General features: G+C 48.6%; 2 protein-coding genes across 2 annotated transcripts; one reads left to right on the top strand and one right to left on the bottom strand.

The window, feature by feature from the left end:
• Positions 1 to 841: 841 nt before the first annotated feature.
• On the top strand, positions 842 to 6,557 carry LOC115338150 (E3 SUMO-protein ligase ZBED1-like). Its single transcript, XM_030006590.2, has 3 exons — positions 842 to 1,697; positions 1,797 to 2,044; positions 2,256 to 6,557. Exons 1-3 carry the CDS (start codon positions 1,693 to 1,695, stop codon positions 4,298 to 4,300), a joined length of 2,298 nt encoding a protein of 765 aa, XP_029862450.1. The 5' UTR covers positions 842 to 1,692; the 3' UTR covers positions 4,301 to 6,557.
• On the bottom strand, positions 4,855 to 22,856 carry ZNF541 (zinc finger protein 541). Its single transcript, XM_041121875.1, is given in 18 exon segments — positions 4,855 to 5,017; positions 6,009 to 6,084; positions 7,219 to 7,270; positions 7,272 to 7,326; positions 7,666 to 7,847; positions 8,676 to 8,816; positions 9,287 to 9,375; positions 9,883 to 9,958; positions 10,809 to 10,912; positions 11,381 to 11,523; positions 12,254 to 12,317; positions 13,175 to 13,706; positions 14,248 to 14,439; positions 15,026 to 15,185; positions 16,810 to 16,868; positions 18,249 to 19,893; positions 21,071 to 21,302; positions 22,484 to 22,856. Coding segments are annotated over 18 exon segments (4,263 nt in total). The 5' UTR covers positions 22,782 to 22,856.
• Between the last annotated feature and the right edge of the window lie 264 nt (positions 22,857 to 23,120).

The following is a 23,120-nucleotide window of genomic DNA, read 5'->3' as shown; positions in this document are numbered from 1 at the left end:
CCCACGTGAGGCGGGCGGCGGCGAAGGGCAGCGCTTCCTCCTCGTCTCCCCGCCGCAGGGCTGGGGAGGACGGGGCGAAGAGAGACGGCGCCCCCTGGCGGCCGGGGGGAGCAGGCGCACGCAGAGTGCGGGGAGGGGGGCGCGGGCCGGGGGGGGGGGGGCGCGCGCAGCCCCCAAAATGGGCGATTTTCGTCCTTTTCAGGCATTTTGACGCGTTCCAGTGACGTGAGGCTGATGCGCCGGGCTCCTCGGTGGGGCGGGGGGGGGTCCTGAAGGAGCGCGGGGTCTGGTATTGCCCACACCCCTGCCTGGCACCGCACTCACCCAGGGTGGCGGCGCTGACGTCACGGCCACCGCGCTGACATCACTCAACTACTTGAGGGCGTAGCCGGGGCGGGCGCTGCTTCTCCCCCCAGCTGAAAGGGTACAGACAGCGGAGGGGTCGGGGCAACGGCAGCGACTCCTCATTTAACGAAGCTCCGGCTAATTAGCGAGGGCCGAGCGTGAGGATTTTAAGACCCATTTGTCGTCATCCCCCCCCCCCCGCCGCTAACGACCACCTCCAGCCCCAGCAGGAACTTTTGAGAGGAGCCCTAGATTAATTACTTCCCGGTGAAAGGGTAGCATCCCCGCTGACGAAGGCGTGAGTATTTAATGACCCGCTGGCCATTAACGATCTCCTCGTTACCCCGTCCAAGCTACGTCGCCGGTCTTCGGTACGCGCCGGACATAACGCCAACAGCCGGCAGCGGTTGGGAGGACGGGAGGCGAAACGTCGATCGACAGAGCGCGTTTGCGAGCGGAAAACGTTTTTGGGGCGGAATTGCTTGAATACGGCACCTGCCTGCGAGTGGAAGGGTGACGGCACCGGCGCGGTAATCTCCGGCACCGGCGCCTCTGCCGGGTGCGTCGCCGAGTTCTGGTGGTGGGACGGCAATGAGGGGGCGGCTGGGGGAGAGGGTCTCCCCCCAAAAGCCACCCCTGGAGCAGACGTCACCCCGGTCGCCACAAAACCCCTCGGTTCGCCGCCGCCGGTGTTTGCCACGCTGCCCGGTGCGGTAAAATCCCGGTGTCCCCACCAGCGCCGGGCCTGCGAGAAGCGGACGCGGATTTTTAGAGAGGTGAAGCGACCGGGGTTCATCCTCACCACGAGGCTCGTGGTGCCGTGGAGGGCTCCTCGGCGAGCTCCCGGCCCAGCAGAACCGGTGCCGCAGCCCGCCGCGACCCTCACGCCGGCAGAGAGGAGGTAAGGGAACGGCGCAGAAACCCCTATTTTTCGGTGCATGAAGTTAAGAGCGGAGGCGCTTGTGGTATTTGGGGGGAAATCGGCCCCAAGGAGGAGGTTTCCTCGTCGCTGAACTCTTTACGCCGATTTAGAACGCTCCGGCAACATCTCGCCGAAACACCCAGACGGAAGGGAATACCTTAGACGCCGTCAAAATTCCCTCCAGTGCCATTACCACCGGCTAAGCGAGGATTTTTTCCCATCTTGTTCTGGTTTAACCCCAGACTCCCCACCTGAGCGCCCGGGGAAAACTTTAGGACCAAAAAAATGCCATGAAACTCCCGTGGGCAGCGACCGGCGGCGGCACCGGGCCCCTCTAAAGCAGAAGAGGGGTGACAACGCCGTCACCGCCACCGGCCTCGCGTCACTAAGAAGGGTCTGACCTCGCGTTTAACGCCAGAATTTTAATGGGGTAGGTCCCTCGTGTGTGTCCCCCGCCCCGGGAGGATCCTGCATCCTTGGGGAAAAAGCGTTGCCAAAGCCGTCCCTCACCGGTCCAATCCCCCCCCAGCCCCAGCCGGAGATCGGATTTGAGACCCACCCGCCTCATTTTAAGGGTCCTCGTGCCCCCATCCCCCCCCCCCCTCCAAACCCGTGCAAAGGCGGCCATGGCAGATGTAAACTCCAAGAGAGTATCTCAGTTCTTGCAGAAATGCGTTAAGCCGGAGGACAAGGGTGGGGAGGTGCGGCCGAAGGAGGAGGTGACGGAGGAGCCAGCTCTCCCTCTCGTCCCGCAGTCCTACCCACGGACAGTACAAGGTACGTGCACCGTTTGGGCTTTTTTTCCTATTTTTTTTCCCCCTTCCAAAAAAATAGCAGCATCTGAACACGGTACGCGGCAGCCACCGTGAGGCTTCCTCCCAGTGGTTGCCTCCGGTTTAGGATAACGCACGGGGCTAGAGGACAAAGATCCAAAATGAGGTTTCAATTAAAATTTGAGGCAACGTTGCATTGCGTTTTGTCTCCTCAGAGGAAATCTCGATGGTCTTCAACACCTACAACATGGCGGCAGCCAACCTCGGGCCATCGTCCAGGAGGAAAAGAGAGAAAGGCGGCGGTCAGGACGGCACCAGCACCGCGCTCTACGTCGACCGTCGCAAGTCCAAGGTGTGGAACTATTACACCAAGCTGGGAGATGCCTACGTGGAGTGCAACGTCTGCAAGAAACAGCTCTCCTTCCACAACAGCACTACCACGATGCGGGAACATCTAGTGAGGAAGCACAGCATCCGCGACACCTTGCTCTCCCAGTTCAAGGACGACCAGACTTCCGAATCCGACTATGTGGCTCAGGAAAACGCCGCCAAACGCTCTCGGCAGACGACGCCGGAAAGCAGCCTCTACCACGCCGCGTCCTGTTCAGAACCCAGGACCGACGTGATCCTGGAGCTGGTGCTGGAGATGATCTTCCGTGACTTGCACCCTCTCTCCGTGGTGAAGGACAAAGGGTTCGGGCTCCTCATCGGGTACCTGGAACCAAATTTTACCCTCCCGTCGCCCATGCAGCTCTCCAGCATGCTGTGGCACCGGTACAACGTGGTCAAGCAGCACCTGGAGCGCTACTTGCAGACAGCTCAGGCCATCGTGGTCTGCGTGGAGTTCTGGGTTTCCCAGCTCAACCAGACTTACCTGACCGTCACGGCCAACTTCATCGACGGGGAGTGGCGGCGGGCGCGGTGCATCATGGAGACGCAGCAAGCACACGAAGACAAAGCGGAGGAGGGCGATTTAGGGGAGAAACTGTCCGCCGTCCTCTCCGAATTCGGCTTGTCCAGCAAATCCGTCTTCTGCGTTATGCACGACAGCCCGCAGAGCACGGCAGCGAACTTGCAGCAGCTGAAGAACGCGTACGGCTGGAGCAGCCTGTGCTGCGCCGCTCGCACCCTTCACCTCTGCATCAAAGCGGGGCTGGAAGTCGAGCAGGTCCAAGAAGCCCTGAGCGCTGCCCGGGGTATCGTCAGGTACTTTCAGCAGGACGCAAAAGCCACCTGCTCCTTGAACAGCAAGCTGGAAGACATCAATAAAACCAAACTGAAACTGGTGATGGACGTGGGCTCTCGCTGGATAACCACCATCGAAATGTGCGAGAGTCTCTTAGACCTGAAGTGGGCCATCATGTCCGTGCTGGAGGAACACCCCAAGGGCACGGCGGCCGTCCAGAATTTGGCCGACCACCAGTGGAAACTCCTGCAGGACCTGGTACCGGTCATGAGGACGATCAAGATTGCAACGTCCTTCCTGCGCGAGGAGCAGAACGCGTCCGTATCGTCTCTGATGCCTTGCATCCACGGGATCATCGCCGCCATCGGACAGCAGTCGGAAGAGTCCGGCGCCATCATCAAGACAGTGGTAGGCAACATCAGGTCAGAGCTGACGCAGCGCTGGGGGTTGTCAGAGGATGAGAAAGTGCTAGAAAGTCCAGCGGTTATTGCCTCTTTTTTGGACCCGCGCTTCAAGGAGATGAGGTTTCTCAGCCCCAGCCTGAGAAGCGAGCTGCACAAGAGAGTCAAAAACATGCTGTCGCAGGTTTTCAATCACCAGTCCCCATCTGCTACCCAGTTTTGGATGCCAAACTTGGATTACAAAGCCGAGGGCGGAGATGCGGGCAGCCAGCTGTCTGCTCACAAGGACAGATGCTCGAGCACCCCGTCACAGAGCATGTACGACATCCTTTTGGGGAAGGACCCGACAGAGAGCATGCCGGAGATCCACCAACAACTGGAAAACTACATCGTGGAGCCTCTCTGCAAGCGCAGCACCAACCCGCTGGACTGGTGGAAGAACAACGAGCATCGCTTCCCGGCCGTGGCGCGGCTGAGCCGGCAGTACCTCGCCGTCCCAGCGACTGCCGTGCTGCCCGACCGGGCCTTTGCTGCCGGTGAAAGCACCCTGGAGCATCGTCGAGCCGTCCTGGCGCCGGAGAACCTGGACCAAATTCTGTTCCTGCATCAAAATTTTGACTTTTTAGAATCGATGAGAAACAGCAGCGAGACTCGGAACAGAACTGTGCACTGACGCGCCCGGAGGCGGGCACGCGTGCGGAGCCCTTCCACAGCTCGGCGGGTGTTTAACCGACTGGCGGAGCTTTCAGACGCTGGCCCAACAGCCCCACCGCAGTTACCGGGTCTACGGCAGCGGCAGCCAGCGCCGAGTATTTTTTCCAAACTCCTGCCTACACGTTTTTGTCATCGCTTTGGCAACGCCCGCAGCGAAGAGCGAGCGTCGGAGGAGGTGTGAACGCACCGCCTTCCAGCACTGGCTTTCTCATCCACCACGGAGCCTGCAGTCCCTGCTTTATTCCTTAGGCTCTCTTTTAATTCCTCTTTTTATTCCTCATTTGCTCCCTGCTCGAGACCTCCGCTCCTCCCTACCCACATCAGACCCACCCAGGGCGCGCAGCCCAGAGCCGGGGCCAGGCCTGAAGCCCCGGGCGCGTCCTCAAGCTCCCGAAACTCAGGCACGGTCCGTGCCCAAGTGTTTTTTCGGACGTAAACAGGGCAAGCCGGGAGTTAAGAACAGGCTTGGACAGGTGCCGAGCCGCCAGCACAAATACAGGCCTGGTGACTTCATTATCCCACATGGATACAAGACACGGTCGTGCCAACACCCACAAATACCACGTTCCTCGACCACAGCGCGCTGTTTTCCAATACCCGCGAGCGGAGCGTGGCCCGGAGGACGCTGGGGCTCTGCGGAGCTAACGTCGCCTGGGACAGCACATTGGGGGATGTCCTGCAGCGAAGGGTGGGGAAAGACCCTCGAAATACATCAGCTTTAACTTGAAATCACCTCTGGGTTTTCCTCTGGGGTATGCTAATGAGCTATAATTGTAGCAAGCAGAGGTCAGTACCTTAACGTATGTACATAATTAAGATCGCTCAGTGCTGCAACATCCCACTTTTTTTCCTTAAAAGAAACAGCCCCCCCCCCCCCCCCAATTTCCAGCCTTGCAGTTTTTTCCTGTTGAATTTGCTAAAACTTTCAGCCCTCACAGCCACTTTCCTGTCTGCTGGCAGGGCTGCTGCCAACTTAAATGAACATTACGGAAAGGCCTGTCTTCGTTTTTGGAAGGCAGCTGGTTTCCATTTGAAATCATAAGGGCTAAATTAAAAATAAAAGTTTCTTTGACTTTTTTTTTTTTAAATACAAGTTATGAGAAGCGAAAGGATAACATCTGCACCCACTCTGCAAAGCCTCCTTCTGCTTTGGGTAAAGAAGTTTATCGAGGCCCAGACCTGAAGATTGGTCCTTTAAAGAGTAAATGGAACCAAAATATGGATTTGTTTGTACTGGACATGACTATTCAGCCTAGCAAAATTTAAACAAAGCCATGAAAATCTCATGGCCTGGTGACAAAAAAAAAAGCCTTTTATCCCTCCTAGCATAATGACAGTGGAGACAAGACCCCTTATTTATATTTCATTCACTGAACTTATCAAACCCTCAATTTTCACTACCAAATGCAGTTTAGCGAGGCAGTGTTATTTATGCAAATAAACACAAATCAGTGCAATAATACACAACTGGCTATGGTGCTTTAAATATTACAAAAGGCTAACACTGACTCCGCTTGATAACTGAGACAACTCACGGCAGACCAAACACGCTTAACCACCCCGATTCTCCTGCCGTGTCTGTGGCTGCAGTGCCCCAGCACTCTCTGGTGGTAAATCAAACCAGGGAACATCACCACGTCACACACAGCTCCTGCTCCATCCCTCACCGAACGGGAACCGGACGGCAAAAGCCGGTTCCTTGTATTTTGCGGTAGCAGAACGAAGGAAACATTTGCATTCGGACTGGAAGGAGAGTGAAGGAGCCTTAACACAACGGCGGGTTACAGCCTGGAGCAGTCCCCGGACTCAACAGGTTTGTGGTCTCAAGCTTTAAGAGAGTTTTAGGAATAATAAGGACCCATCTTTACACCCCTCCCTGCCCACCGACCGAGGGACTGGGCCTGTGGAAGGACATGCCCATGTTCTTCTTTCAAGACTGATGTACACATAGCATGCCGTGTTCGCACCACCAACCAAGCGTAATAAACTTTGTTTTAATTATTTAATTATTTAAAGCATAACCAGCAAGAGCAGTCCAAGAACTTTTACATCTCCTATTCAAGAACCCAATTTATAAGCTATGTAGAAAGCACATTTTAAAAAGAACCCACTTTACTTGGCTCAGAAGAGTGCTATAGTTGAGATCTGAAATGCTGTGCATGACTCTCCCTGTATGGCAAAACAAGGTATTAAATATGATGAGAATTTCTCAGTGATTTCCCTAGTCTGTCTCTTTCTAACAGCCCCAAACCCTGAAACTGAGGGCAACAAGTGAGGGCCGAGGGCATCCAACTTTTGTTTTAAATGGGGGCAAAGGACTTCGTTAAACAAAAGCAGAAGTCAAGAGCTTCTAGTATTTTACAGTCTTTAACTACTGCATATATTCCCAACCATGCATAATTGTAATTCAATGCCAGGCACGCATACTTCATGTAGCACACATCTTTGCTGTGTTGGCACAAGCAAGAAACATCTGATGCCTTCACATTTCTTTATTAAACTCAACACCAGTCATGGGCAGTAACTGCTGAGAAAACCCAAATGAGTTTTTTATAAGAACACACTATACACACAAAGTCACAGCTTTTCTTCCAGTAAGCCTTTGGCAAGCATTCTCTCAAGGTTCACCCAGCACGAAAAGCTGAGGTGGTTTTTCAGTGTTGGTGTGACTGCTGCTGTGCTCCTGATGGATTAGGTTGAAGAGTGCAGGTGACCTCATGTCGTCTAATCCTCTTCAGTGCTCAGCCACTGCCCAGATGCTAGAGAAAGTTCACATTTTTCTAGATGGGGAAAATTAACCTCATTGCTACTCTGAAATCACAGTTTCCCAGTTACCATCGAACGTGGTCAGCTAGGTTTCTTCCATCTTTGCCTCACTTTTAAAATGCTTCGAGGGCCATTTAATCCCCAGGACAGGCTCTACCTGCTTTCTGTGCGCGATGGCTTTTCATATGAGCGTTCCTACCTTTTACCTTGTCAAACACCCTGCGAGTCAGAAAACAAACAGATTTTTTTTTTTAATTCGATAAACACCATTAAACCAAGCTTCATTATTTCTACTTTTGTGAATTTCTGCATATTGTGATGTGTGGTATGACACAGTTCCCTTGTTTTGTTCCACCAGTACCCCTGGCTGCACGAACACTGGTGTTTAAACAAGACAGATGTTTGGGTTGAAAGTCAAACAAAACTGCAAGAAGGCCAAGGGGCAGAGGTAATCCTCAAACTGCCCTTCGCTCCGCTCCCCCTCTGCCCCTGGGCAGCTTTGGAAGTTTAAATCTGTTTTAGCCAAAAGCAGCAGGTTTCTAGAAGAAAGATTAACACCTTTTGCACACTTTGCACGGAAATACACCCTGCTGGTCTGCACTTCCAGCCTGGTGTGGAGACTCATTCAGACCGCAGGATGGACTGCCTCTGCTGCGGGGCATCCTTTTATAACTCTTCTGCTTTATCTTCGTGCTTTCCTTAGGCAGAGAACGGCGCCTCTTCTTTGGGCTGCCAACAACCTGTAAATCAGAGAGCCTTTATTAATTCTCCCTTCTCTTCAGAAAGGTGGATAGCTAGAGTAAAAAAAACCCACTAGCTTGAAAAATCTCTGACTGGCCCAGGAAATTAGATTGTATTCATTACAGCCAGCACAAAAATGTATCAGCCCAAGTCTGCCCAGGTGAACTCCTCTGAACGCTAAATAGCCAAAAAAACACTTTAATTCCACAGTAACGATAGGGGGGCAAACACAGGCCTTGGAAGAAAAACCCTATTATTTATACTACTGTAAGTGGAATAGCGCTTTCCTCCACAAAAGTCTATACAACAGGTTTAAAATGCAGAATTAAGCACTGAAGATATACGGTTACCCAGTTTCTACCAAAAAAAAAAAAAAAAAAAAAAAAAAAATGTGAACCAAATCCCTGTTTACTGGCAAGGAACGTTTTAGCAATCCCCATGCAGAGCCACGTCACCAGCAGTTCCTTTTATGTAGCACTGGGATGTGACAGAATATCCCTGAAAGTCATCAGCAACAAGTTTAATGCAAACAGGATTATCAATGTTAGTAATAAGTTGGGAATTATCTTATTTACATCAGCAAGGGTGCCAGCACATTAGGAACAAATACTGCCTGTAACGAGTAAAAGCACATTTTAGTCATGGTGCTAATGACAAAGTACTGCTTTGTTGTTTCAAAGTTATTCTACAGAATAAGTTTATCAAAGCAGCAGCAGAATAAAACCAGAATCTCTCCCTGGACAGCATCTGCTGCACCTTTCAAGAGCATCAGAAGATGTTTTCCATACGGAGTGGCATCGAGCACAAATCCCCAGCAGTTTTCCTACCTTTTTTTCAGTCTCTTCCATCTCATCCTTGACTCTCTTGACCCTTTTTCCTATTACTTGAGCTCGATTGCGGCCAAATGCAATTTTTTTTTTCCAGGTGTAGTAATATTCAACACACTGGGACACACTCTTACTCTGAATCTATTGTGAGAGAAACAGAAGCAATCTATAATGGAAATACTGTAGTAAAATATTTAAGGCACAGACACACAACAAATCTATCTAGCACAGTTTGTCCTTCCCCTGTTCTATCCAGTTATCGCACTGCAACGTGCCATGGAAGCTCCAGCATATGGACAGGTGAGATCAGACAGAAAACAAACTTTCCTCTTCTGAACAGGCTGTAAACAAGTGCTGGAAGGGCAGAACTGTACGTTTCACACAGGCAGTCAGCATAATGTTTCATTATTATTTTAGTATCTCCGGTATTTTGTACCAGAGATACTAAATATTCTGTTGTAATGATACATTAGGGCAAATAATGTCTTGTACTGGTGTCTTTTTAGCATTAAGAAGCAAACACTAGGTTTCAGAGAACAGGATTCCAACACACAATTCAAAATACGACTTTCTGGGTTAAAACTGTCAACACGTCGGTCTAATGGCTTTACCTTCTTCTGTATCAGGTGAAAATCCTTCTTGTGTACAGAAAAAGCCTTTTTAAACAACTCCTTCTCAAGAGGTGTCCAAGTATCTGAACCTGGTAATAAAGAGCAACATGCAAATTATTTGATCACTCGCAGCCTAACGGAAATCAGCACAATTTATTATTCACATATTGACATCTCTCCTCCTTCCGAAAGCAATTACCAAACGCATAAGTGAATTCGTTAGCAACAGTAGTTATTACTGCCAGCAGATAAGCCCTGCATGCTGTGAAGCCCGGGCACAACTGAAAGGAAGAGCGTATGGCAATGAGTATTTGGCATTACCACATTTCAGCGTGCTGCTTCCGTTGGGCGTCACTGCAGGGCAGTGCACGCTAAAGCAGCGGGCTGAAACACAAGAACAAGGCATTCCCCATGTAAAAAAGCACCGTAAACAGTTTAAAACTGAAGCGCTTTGCTACCACTTTCCCCACCCCAAAGAACACAAATCATTGTTCACACATTTTTTTTAAATAAATTCCTTAGATCAGAATACAGAAAGGCAACTGCAGTATCTATCAGCATTCCAGCTGAAGGAACAAGCTCTACTTCCAGTTTACCTGTGTAATGATAATTAGCCAGAGGATGGGATTCAGATTTCTGAGGCCCACCCGAAAGCAGCATCTCCAGAGCCTCCTGCAAGATTTCATGTAAAAAGACATTAGATTCCCCCCCATGAAGGGCAAAAAGATAAACTCCTGCTTTCGGCTATTTTGCTACTTCAGTGAATCAATCCACTGTAGGAAGATTTTGCTCATACTGGTCAAAGCTTAGCAACAGCACTTTGGGATTGCCTCAGCCCACTGAAGTTTATGGAAATATTTCCTCAATCCACACCAAAGTGTTTTAAGAAAACGGAACCTCAGGAGATCTCTGGGGACCAAGCTATGGGGCCCCACCTGCCACCACCTACAGGAAAAGATTTCCCTCTGCTGGAATCGTTTTCAGCTTGTCCCTGCTGCAGCAGGCGTGCTCATAGAGCCTCCTTGTGGAGACACGGCATACACTGAGTCCTCTGCTGTATTTGGGTGTTGTTAAATCCCTTCTTCAAAGGACACTGAGCAAAGTAGACCTACTTGGGGCTTAGTCAGGACCAGGCTGGAGGCGCTTGCCCAGCAAGGAGCGCCTAGGGCTGTTGCAGTTCTCAAGCACAGAATGCTTATCTAGAGCAGACCTCGGGTTTTTACCTACATGGCAATTCCTTCACTCCTAGCATTTGGGGTAGTAATACTTATATTCTCCAAATCGCCACATAATTTACAAGAGAGAAAACAAGATCTTATTTATACACCAGGACAGGGTCTGCAGTCCCAAGGCATGTTAATGCAGACTGTGGCAACGGGCAGCACACAAGAACTCTGCACGTTTAACAAAGAGATCAGACTCCAGCCTGCGGAATAGAAAACTCAGAGCAACTCCCAGCTCACGCCAGTGGCAAAGGCTGTCCTAGTCTGTTATTAATTATGGCCCAATAGCTGCTTCTTACCATAACGTTGCCTTGTGCTTCATGCAGGCAATGCAAGGCTAGCTCTAGGTTCGTTCCTCCCCCCGGCATGACACTGGAGCAGGCCAAGTTGAGCAGTTCTGTTACTACAAATGCAATGAAAACCAACAGGAAGTCAGCTTCTGTCAAGGAAAGAGAAAAGATACGATACAAGACAGAGGGAAAACAGAACAAGTGCAATAGACAGACTGGAGACCGAGAAAAGACATGGGAAGAAGTCAGGTGTCGCAACTACCCAGGTATCACTGAGCTTTGGGACCGATAACTCCAGAGACAAACCTCCCCTCTTCTAAGGTCACTGCAGATGAGGTGGGACAGCTACAAACACCCCTGGCCATTTTGTATGGAAAATGCTACTGAGAGCGTAACAGCTATTATTTGTTCACTTTTCTACCAGAACTGAGCAATCTCCTTCCCTCTAATGCAACCGCATGTGAAGGTGGTCAAGAAAAGATGGGAGATAACCTGAACATACAAAAAGCTGCTGTGAAAACACGGACTTTTTGAACCCTTGTATCTCGGGGGTGGCCTTGAAAAAAAAGCATTAAAGAAACCTCTGTCCTGTGTTTCCAGGTTAGTTGCGATGTCTCCCCAGGGCTTCCACACCAACGATGCTGCCTCTTCATTCTCTTCCAAATCCGATCTATCGCGGAGGTTTGGCACCTCTGCCTGAAATTGACTTCCAACGTTGATGCGTCTAAAGTCATAAGAAAGAGGAGGGGAGGAAGGCAAGTTGCGAACAGATACATCACGATAGCATGCAGCACTACCAATACACACGCTTATCGATACACATACGCTTAGGAAGAGGGGGTATGGGGTGAGCAAGGCTCAGCTGTAATAAATATGGTATGCATACAACACACATTTCCCAGCAAAGCATTACTAGCTCTCCTCCTCTAACAACTTTCAGAGCCACTACTTAGCACTAACTGCATCACCACACCACCCGTGGAATCCTTCTGTCTCCAATCAATCAAGAAAGTTTGTTCTCTCTCCCTCAAAACCTGACAAAATTTGTCAGGTTCACTCTGAGACTCATGACGAGCAGCAAAGCAGAGAGAAATGTGCAACCATGGAGAAAAAAGAATGTTTGAACATCACGTAGAATGTTGGGGGCAGGCACCTTTATGACATCAGCCTAACCTGTATTTCACTGCGACAGCACTGAGCATTTTGTTGCAACTTCATTCTGGCCAGCACGTGGTATCACCCGGCCAAAACCCACTATTAATCTCACCAGCGACGCAGGACAGCGAGAGAATTGGCCAAGCAATAGGATTGTGGGAAGGAGGTCAATGTCAACTTCGAAGGCCTGTATGGCCCATGCGCTTGAACCAACCACACACTGACTCCTAAACTGACACTCCCTCATCCCCCATTTTCAAAATGTTTGTCGTTATTCTAATTGCTATGCCATAACTCACGGCTGAATGCTGATTTTTGTGTTGTCCTTCATCAGACAAAATCCAAAGTCCCTGTCCATTCTGCCTGAAAGATACAAAAAAATGCTCAAGATAAAAACCATCCTGCCGAGACCATCCTTTAGCCTTCCTTCACATCCTCACCATCACAAACCACTAACTATTCTCTCAGAATTCCCCTCACTTCAGTGAAATTTCTCACTTTTTGACTTGGAAGCTCTCTAGAAACAGCATCCGGGTATGCTTTCACAGCTGACCACGGGTCAGAAGTCAGCCACACAGGGATTGAGCAGTTCTGTATTTTTTAATAAGTGAAAGCCAGTATCAGAGCAAAACCCTGGTAGGCTGTTGACATCTCCTCTTCCACAACCAGAATAACAAAGTAGAAGTTACAAACTTCTGTTTTTTTTAAAGCCTCCTTTGGAAGGCATGAGCAGAGCCGGGGCCTGTCCATATTTGTCAGCACAGCTCCGTAACTCAGCTGCGGTCTCTGAATAACTACAGATGACAAACCATCAAGCAGAAGCCGAACCCAGAGGAAAACTGCTTTCACTGGGCTGCTGCCTTTGCCACACAGGTGCCCACCACCCTAGCTTCTTCTGCAGTTTTACGACAGCAACTGTTCTGGTGTAACCACTACGTATTTTTAATTAAGATAAATTTTTACCACAAACTGGTACAATAAAATCATGTCATCAGTTTACGAGTAACTTAAACTGCTACATGTAAATGTCCGTACTTCCACTGGCCTGCGTATGATGCAGTAATTTATCATACAGGAAGGTGGATACCATTTGAATTTATAACCCATCTTGAAGAAAAGGACTGTGGGTCAATTTTCTCTTTCTGTAGTCTGTACAATAGTCTGCTGGATTCCTTTCCAGTTCCATGATCTGTTGAGTGCAGACATTAGGATTTTATTACCTAAACCAGCACTGAACAGCTGGTTGGGATCACCGCTAGCAGAGGAAGAGCAGCAAGTGCTGAAATAGAGGCCTGATCCTTCCCGCATGGGGCTGAGCATCGGAGGCGGCGTGTAAGGAGAGGACTGGAACAAGTCTCTCAGGAGATGATCCACCAGGAACACGGGTGAACGAAGGTTACTCTGGTAACACCCTCCCACCCCCGGCTGGTCTTCAGGGACTGGCAGAGGTGGGATAAAAAGCGATTTTGGCCGCATTTGCCTCTTTCTCTTTTTCTGGTGCAAGCTTTCCTTGAGGTCCTTCCCATCTGGGCTTTCCTTTTCAGTAACCTGGACAAACAATTCCAAACAAACCATCAAATCCCTGTTTATCACAGAAGAGAAGGGGAACAAGTTCAAGGCACATGAAAAACATATAGAAGAAAGTTTGAAGTTGCATAGGATTTTTATCTGGTTTTCCTCTAGACTGTCTGTGTCATGACTTATTATTCTGAGCACCATAATGAACACCAAATTCCAAAACTTGTGTGCAGACTGCAGTCAGAGGACCCTCTGCTCTAGTCCTTACTCATGTATATGGCTCTGGGGAAGCCAGACACACTCATGAGAACAAGACCTGTTAAAAAGAACCCTCCACAAGTTTTTTTATAGTCAGAGAGAGTGCTGAAAGGAAAAAAAGTAAGTTCTGAAATCATCTTGAAATTCTTTAAATTGCCTAGTAAAATTCCAAGGATTTTCCTAGGTTTTAATACCAAGCGTCTGTCCTGCATCATACTGTTAATACTTCCCATGTCATCTTTTATTTTAATGCAACTCAAGGTGATTAACGGGTTACATATTTCCAGGAAATTACTCAGACGGACCTTGGAACCTTCACCAAGTCCATTACTGTAGTAATTACCACCAAGTCCATTACTGCAGCATTATTTGAATAGAATTTGGGGGATTTATAGGAGCCATCACCCTAAGCTGCTGGCTAAGCCAGTGAGACTCGCACACTGGTGACCAGTTGCTCAAGGAAGCGACTCCAGCAAAGTCAGCTAACTGAGGTGTTTTTGCTAATTCATTAAAATGCTTGAGGAATGCAGTCACCACCCACCTTGTTCCCTGCTTGCAAGTTCACAGCCATCACTGGTACAGAGACAGGAATCACCAGAGGAGCCACTGTTAGGTCCTCTAAAGGCATCTCAGGTTTTGAGGGACAGTTTCCATCTCCTGCTGCCTCGAGTGACAGTTTCTGAGCATTTACGTCTCCCGCATCACACACCTTACGGCAAACACAAACAAGAGTATGAGGTGTATCTTCTGGCATTGACCATCTGAGGACGTCAAAGTGCTTTGCAAACTATTCTTTCAAGTCACTTCTGATCCTTTTCTCCCTTACATAAAATAATGATGATGATAACAAGAGCTACTACGCTGAGTAAGTTTCTCTAAGCACAACATAATTCAGTGAGAGCCCAGAACAGGAGTCCTTATCACACCAATCCCATATTCTTGCTTTTACAAAACTGAGCTCCCAAATTCACACTATCAGCTAGAATAGTCAGGCTTACATTTTTTCACTCACGCTTCACAGCTGTGGAGTACGAAACTTTGCTGGAAATAGCTGCAGCTTTCAAAACAGCACAATTATTCGAGAACATCCACTACGTAACAGCCACCCGAAGGGCTTCAACAGCACCATGATTCTGGATCCCACTCCTACAGTGATCTGAATTTTCAGGACAAAGGTTCAGTTGGCTCCACAGCTTTTATCTCCATACACTACAGGCAGGTTTTAAAGAATCCTCATGACCTTAATTCAAATTCCTGTTAAATAAGCAGCACTGAAGGATTCCGTTTCTCCTTACCTGCTGTTCTTCCTTCCTTTGTGGTAAATGCCATTGTTCACTATGAAAACACCTATGGCTCTCCAGACCATTCTCAGTATGGAACAGCTGACCGCAGTTCTTGTGGAGAAAGCCACTTTCGCAGCTGCTGCCGTCAGCAGGAGCAGCACCGGTCTTATTGCTAAGTGAAAAATCAAGATAAAGGGATGGAAAATTAACATTATAAAGTTGAACCACTTAAAAAAAAAATTTAATCACTATCAATGTTAGATCCACGCTCGCATTTCCTGCCGTAGAGCTCATTTCATGTCTAGTTGGGAAATCTCTGCAGCTCATTTAGCAGCAAAAGATGTTAACTAGAGAAAAATCCCCAGTGGGACATCAATCACCAGCATTATAACGATACAGCTTTAAAAAAGAGATGCGGTTAAGATACCTTCTCTTTTGAGCAGCTACATGAATTGTACCTATTACCACATACGTACAAATGCTATTTTCAAAGTTATATACATTGCTTTTTAACTGTGACACCAAAAAAGAATGACCTGCATTAAAAACTCCAGAAGCATTTTCTTTCAATACCATGCATTTCATGCACCATGGCATTTCTGAAAGATCCGCTTTTGTGAATGGAAAAATGTATCATTTGTGGATAACTCCCCCTTGTGAATTCAGCGTTTGGGAAGGATGACGTTGGAAGTCCTGCAGACCCATTTCTCTATCCACATGATGAAGACAGCAAACGAAGTTAAAGCTTCCCAGCACACCATACTTACTGTCTGGCCATTCCTATAGCCCGGCTAATCCTCAGAACCTCTTCCAACACAGAAACGGAGGACCAGGCAGACCACCAAGGCTGGCTGGAGCAGGTAATTGTCTTCACGTGGCTCACCAGGCACCACAACTTCCATTTGTTGCCAAAGAACGATGAAATTCTTCTTTCTTAATGAGACAGCAGCTCCCTTACCTGTGACAGTTAGCAACACTGCAGGCAAGGCACCTCTTCCGAGGCTGCGTGGGGACTGCTGCTCACAAGGACGTGGATTATAAAAAGCCCTTTTTTTCCAGGGAACCACTTGCCTTCTCATTTAGTAAATGGCAAGCTATTGAGGCTGGGCAGTAAGGTGGCAGAGCCACAATTTGCTTACAGAGAAAATACCACAGGTGTGCAATCCATGCACCAAAGGAAAGCGGCAACTACCAAAGAAGAGGGAAGTATGTGAATTTTCTTCAGCAAAGAGAACTGAGTCACAAACTCACTCTAAAAAATAATTAATCATAAAGTTAGCTAATCACTTTTAAAAACTAAATTCAGGGCCTGCCTCCATGATTACAATGCAATAATACTCTTTACAGGCAGACTACGCTCCAGGAATGAGATTGAGAGTGAAGCCCATACCCCACCAATCACCTGGAAACCCTTCGACAAGGTGAATCCTTTAACATTATCCCACATTTCCGTTTCTTTACTTCCATGGTGAACTTTTGGTCTTTTATCGTTGTAATGTGTGAAAAGAACAAGGCCGGTCATTCCTTATTACACCCTTAAACAGTCTGCAACGTTTCACTCAGGTTACCTCTCTGTCACACTTCAGTCACGGCACGATTTTTACAATCGAGAGTTAGAAATTAGGTTGAGAGTCTTGTGGTTCTCATTTAAACATCTATTAATTAGCACAATCTAAAGGTAGCCAAATGAAAAGGCTACGTTAAATCTCAACCCCGAGGGAAATGCGCCTGACTAGGTGCTAAAAGCGCTCCAGAAAACAAACGCCACCCTCAACACTTTAGTGCAACCTGCTTACCACCCAGCTGGCAAGTTTTCTTCCTTTGCTGCGTTAGCGAGTCTGTAAATATTTCCACCCTGCAGGTAAAGAAACAATAATCAAAAGCAGATGTTATTCTGCCTGCAAGCAAAGCTTTAAAATACAGTCATTCCACCTTCAAAAAAAATAAAAGGAACATCTGAACTGTTTTCTCCATGAAAATAATGCTTTGCACTTGCACAGCAAAGCAATGCTTATTAACCAATCCCATAAATCTTTGCAGTCATTAATAAATACTCCTCATAACACTTAGATACATGCGTCCACATGGCAAGCACACATGCAAATAGGAATCCCCGTTTACACAGTGTGGCTATCAAACTGCATTATTTCCACCACAAGCTGCACGCAGCAAGTGGGGGGGGCACGCTCCGATTCCTCAGCCATCCATGGTTCCTGCACCACATGCCCAGCTCCAGAGATGCAGGGAGGGCTGGAGCACCCCGATCTCCGGCTGCCGCGGGCATCAGCTCTGCTAACACCACACTGCTGGGTCAACACCAGGAGCACTGGAGCAGGACGGGGATTTGCTCATACCCCGTGTATCATCCAGGCTCCCCAAAATCTCCTGGAGTTAGAGGAAAGCAAATCTAAGACTCCCCTGAGCCCTTGGATTTCTCACCTTGACTGCTTAAGTAACACCTGGGGCACAGAGAGCCTTTGTAAGTAGTCAGAAAGGGAACACGAGCAGCACAGAACAGGTTTAACCTCAGTGCGTTCCAAGTTCCCCGTCCTGAGGGCTGCCAGTCCCCTTGGCCTAACGCACAAGGCAGCAGCAACCCCCTCGGGACAGGACAAGACATGCATGTAAGCCTGACATGCCACTAACAACGAAAAAGCACTTAAACCAACCCCAAACTTTGGAGATATTTAGTCCCCAGCACAGCCGCAGCACGTTTATCCGTAACACAAGAGCCTCCACATCTACCCTCAACTAACATATTTTGACTTTGACCTCCAGGGACGGATCTCTAAAGGTAAGAAGTTCGTTTAGGTTGACCTCCCTGCCCTCCTGCAGGCAAAGAGACACCAATTATTTCCACTGGAGAAAGCGGTTCCCCTTCCACAGGCACGGAGCTCGCTGAATGTTCAGGCATTCACAGCTTTTTATTATCACTGGCCTGTGCGCAAGCTTGACCAAGAAGCCAGGTGAAAGGCTATGCATCACATTACTAAATATCCCAAGCCCCGATCTTGTTAAATTATTTCTAAACCTTTGGCACTGGATTAATTAGTGTTTTCAGAGTGCTCTGGATGTGTCAAGTGCCATGTAAGCACTAAGTACTGTTACTGGTGAATCTAGAGCTGTCAACACTAATAAAAAGCACTTATAGGAGCACAGGAAGACAGTAAACGGCTCTGAGATGTGAACTCGAGTAACAGGCGGCTAAATGTGAAGAAAAAGCACGCCGACGTACTTGAATCCTGTTGAAAATGGTCAGCCGGCGCGTCCCACTGGCCGCAGGAGCCGAAGAGAAGGACGCCATGGCCACCTGACTCGGAGGAGCTGCGCCGCTCAGCCCCGATGTCAGCTTCTCTCTGCGGATGGCAGGCAGACGCCAAGACCAGGCAGCACCCACTGGCGGCTTCCCACCTGTCTCTGCGCTACCATCTTTACTCTTCTCTTTAAGTGCAGAAGCCTTGTTTTCTAGCTGATTCGACCTCCCAGAAGAGTGGCTTCCTGCCGTGCTTCCAGGCACCACATACTGGGGCTGACTAGGAACAGACGAGTCTCTTAATCCCACATATTCTTTCAAGGGTGCTGGCTGCAGTCCTTGTTTCTCCCCGCCTGACAAAATGCCCTGGAACTGGGGGATGGCCTTTTGGAGGTACGTGGAAGGCCCCTCGTACTCCATCGGCTGCGGAAGCTGGGGAGCCAAGACGGGCGGCTGCTGCCGAAACCCGGCTTGGAGGGGGTTTGCTGCCGAGTGCTCAGCCTCAGGAGGGCGAGACAGGACCTGCTGAGACTTGGGGGTCACCTGAAAGAAGTGCTGCTGCACCTGCAGTGGCTCTGGGCACGCAGCAGGTTCCTGGGCTTTCGAGAAGAGCTGTCCGGTCTTGCTCTGCAGAGCGCTGCACTTCTGAACCTCTGGAAAACTCAACTCCCTGGCATTCTCCCACGGGTGGGAGTTGTGGGTTTTCGCCAACTGAAAGGCTTCCTCAAAACAAGGGAGGGCTGACTTGCTCGGCACATCCTCTTCAGCTTTAAAAGGCGCAATGGGGAAAGACAAAGCATCCGAACACTCGTACGCAGCTGAGAACGTGCAGGAAGGTCCAGCTAACTCCTCTGAAATACCCTGCACTGCAACAGGTGACTTGCGAGCGAGGCAGATGTTATTCCTTTTGGGTTCAGCGCAAACCGGCACGTTTCTTATCCACTGAAAGTTACTGCTCAACTGGTTTGCAGGCAGCTTCTGCCCTCTGAACACAGGAAAACAAGGCAGGGTGCTGCTGGGACAACACTGCAGCCCCGCAGGCTCTGAGGGGAGCTGGGCTTCTGAAATAAAAGACCTACTGGTCAGATTGGTAACTACATTCTTGCCCGGCGCAATCATGGAGACGTTGCCAGGATTTATTACGGCACAGATGTTGGAAGAAGCGGCACTCTGTTGGCACGAGAGGCGATCCTTCGATATATTGTCACCCGCAGCCTCCGAATATCCACTGCTGTTAGATGCAAGGCAAGAGGCCTGGCTGGCTGGGGAGGAATCTGGGAAGGCAGCAACCGCGTGCTCTGCAGAGGGCAAGGCAGCCAAGGGAAGCTTCTGATTTGCAAAGCTGTTGACAGCACACCTCAGCAGGTCTCTTTTGGGTGGGAAAGAGCCTGACTCGGAGCGTGCAGTCAGTCCATCCACCGATTTCCCGCTGCCTTGGATATACGGACTGGGAAGAAGTGGGGATTGCTCCCTGGCACCCTCCTTAGGAGGCTGCTTCAAGCCGCACAAGCTGTGCTGCAGTTGGTAATGCCGGCGCAGCGAACGGTGATCACAGTAACTCTTATTGCAGTCTCGTTCCAAGCACACAAAAGGTTTTATTTTCTGATGCGTCAACATGTGCCCGCTCCTGCAGGGATCAAGAGAAGAAAACATTGCGTATTAGCACTCCCAACTGAAAAAGGAAGTCATTTTGCACTGAGCTACTCTTGAGTAGCTCTTGCACTCCTTTTACTTAGTATTGTTCTACTCAAGGCAGGACCTAAATCAAAGCAGAATTTGGCCTCTATTCAGAAAAGGTTCACTTAAGTGCCCTCCAACTGCTCTTCCCACTGGGCCATGGAAGAATCCTGCTTGCTCTATCGCCATTGCTGGCGTTTCTTTCTGGAAACACTCTGAAATTCTCCCCAAATGCAGGAGGATCTCTCCAGCCTATCGGCCCCCCATGCTCAGCAAGGATGAAGCAAATCAGAACACAGTTCAAAAGGGATCTCAGCCCAAGCTCTACCTGCGAGTGCGCACAGCAATGCCAGTCAGCACAAGCTAAAGGCTGGTGACAATTCTCTTTTGTTTTAGAGTAGAAAACGACAGTCGAAATCAGGAAAGAGACAGAAAAAATTAGGCAGGCAGGTTACCTAAACCAACGGGAAACCAACTGTAAAACTGCAGACTGTTACTTCATAAAGGCACATTTTAGGACAGAATTTGCTGGCAACCGCTCTGGTCTGACACAAAGCAAAATGGTGTTTTACTTAGCCCCAGAGTACCACCGCCAAAAATGGGACCTACGATAACCAGCTGGTGTTTTGAGAGCTTTCCAGGATTAGTAACAAAAGCTTTACAGCACCGGGAAGCATAGGATTCCAGGCAGCGGTTGCATCTATAAGCAATCTTTTGCAAGAGTTCCTAAAGCAGTGGCTGCCAAAAATTGGAAGTTGCCTCTCCAGTACAAACACCTTCCACACAATTTCCCCCATGCCAGTCATCAGACAAGAAAAAAAAAAAAAAAAAAAAAAGACTAGCTGCTATTGTAGGGCTCAGTATTACAGATTTTTCTGCAGCTGGGCAGAAATACACACTTCGGGGGCTTTTCCTGCACCAGCCCACTCTGGAAAACCCAAAGCTAATTTGCATCTGCTAGGGAAGTCGTTTTGTGACCTAACTTCACAGCATTTGCTAGCCTGAAAACATGACAAAGACTAACAAGCACCGTAACTTCTGAGATTGGAAAATAAAATACTGCAGAAGCCAATCTTATTTACATTTGGTAAACAAGGCCACATTTTTAACAGCGAATGCCTACGTACAGGTGGTCCGGCCGTTTAAAGGCTTTGCTGCAGATGGTACAGACGTGTTCCCGTTTCTGGCTGTGAGTCAGGCAGTGTTTGCTGAGAGCGCTGGCACTGCTGAACACCTTCCCGCAGTGGCTGCAGCCCGGCAGCGAGGTCTGAGGAGAGCCGAGGGGACGCTTTCCTCTCCTTGCAGGTCTGCCTCCTCCTCCAGGCTCCTCTGGTGCCGTCAGCGTGGGAAGCCCCGGCTCTGAAGGGAGGGAGAAAGCGATATCCTCAGGTTACTCTTGCGATGACATGCTTCTCACTTAGTACTAATAAATGTGTCTCTTTCCAAAACGCTTCTGCTAGAGAGCTCCAGCCCGTGGGTTTTGATGACTGAATATCCACAGAAAAACGAGTAGGGAAGTCCCACAAACCTGCTCCACCTCTTATGAATTGCATCTCTGGAGCTACAAACACCTAAACCCATGTCCCACCCTCACACAGGTTACACCATTTGCCATTTTGACCATCGTTGTAACTAACTTTACCATTTTCCCCTCTTTCTTGGGAAAAGAGGGAGGGAATGAGACAACTCCAAACCCCTTTGTTCAAGGTATTTTATCTACAGCAATTTGACTAGGTGATAACCCAGGCATTTCCTGCTGGATTGGACTTTGGGAGACAATTCAAGGTTCCCTACCCACAGAATGAACCATTAGGACCTGTTATTAACTGGCAAATCAGTAGAAATGCAGGTCTCAATTGTTAGGAGAAAGTCTCATTTTCTCCTAGTGCTGCTAGTTACAAATTTTCACTTGCTTTGTTTTCAAGCTACCCAAACAGGGCGTGCTTTTATATACATTAGCAATTAAGTTATCCATACCCTCTAGAAGAGCGTTTTACTAAAGGCAGACGTAGAAAAATCCCATTCTGCTTAATCCATTTCACAGAGACTTTGAAATGCGAAAAGAATTAACCAGCATGTCTCTTCTCCGCTTCAGGGAAAGCCAGTAATATAGATGTTTGCAACATATTTAGCAAATCTATCATTTTAATGCCTTCGCATTTTCCATTTCCAGCTGGAGGGCAGGTTGCAAGGACTCTTGAAAAATCCCCCAAAACAAACATATTCCTGTCTAGGGTATAATTTTACGAAAATAGGACAGAACTGAAATTCCTGTGAAAGAAAGGCGTTATAAGTGTTATATCATCTTCTACAGCCTTATGAATCTGAACGCTGTTTTACAGGTAAAAGGCAACAAGAAACACTTTCGAAGTGCTTAAACTACAAGAACCTAGAACTGATTAAAAAAAACCCGCATGTATCCACCTCTTTACCCCAAAGATCTTTCCACATCATGGACTCCACCACCTATATAAAGTTACTAAATATCTCCAGCTGCTTCGATCCATAAGACACCCTTCAAAAGAACAGAGAACACTCACCGTGCTGCAAGGGCTGCGAGTGGGCCTCATCGAGGAGCTGAACAGAGGCGCAGTCCTTCACCGGATACAGAGAGAGCACGTTCAAGTTGGCCTCCAGAATGTGGCTGGCCGCATCCATGGCCGGAAGGTCAGGCACCACGTCCAAGCCGCTCAGCCCCACATACGTCATGTCTTTTGCATTTAGGCACAAATCATGGTTGAGAGCCTCGCTACAGACCAGCCCCTGGCTTTCAGAAAATCCAGGGAGATGCATCTCCAAATGAACAGCATTCTCATTGCCGAAGCGGTACTGGTCCATGCCTGCTGCTGAATTCACGGCCAGTTAAAGGTGGACTCCTTTCCACCTAGAGCAAAACTTGAGGGTGTGAGGACAAGCCTCCTGAACAAAATGTAAAAAGGGAAAGTTAAATAAGATTCGATGTTACTCACCAAACCCTAACCAGTACCGCAACTGGCCCTGTATCAACCATATCTTATCGAAGAAGAAAACAGAAGTATCCTTATTCCCGCTGCAAACACAAGGCACGCCCCTGCTGTCTGAAGCAGAGGAGGGCTGCTGAGACCCTGCAGGCAGGTTTGGAGGGCTGGGGAGACAAGTGGTTCTTATAAAAAGCTGCACTGAGAAAAAGGGTTGAAG

The sequence above is a fragment of the Aquila chrysaetos genome, unplaced genomic scaffold, assembly GCF_900496995.4.
Source record: "Aquila chrysaetos chrysaetos unplaced genomic scaffold, bAquChr1.4, whole genome shotgun sequence".
NCBI classification, from domain to species: domain Eukaryota; kingdom Metazoa; phylum Chordata; class Aves; order Accipitriformes; family Accipitridae; genus Aquila; species Aquila chrysaetos.
Note: the sequence above shows the minus strand (reverse complement) of the source record. Positions and strands in the feature narration are given on the sequence as shown.

What these genes read in the sequence shown, in the direction of transcription:
- LOC115338150 (XM_030006590.2), top strand. An exon ending in CTACCCACGGACAGTACAAG is followed by an intron (nt 2,045 to 2,255) that starts GTACGTGCACCG and finishes TTGTCTCCTCAG; the next exon opens with AGGAAATCTCGATGGTCTTC.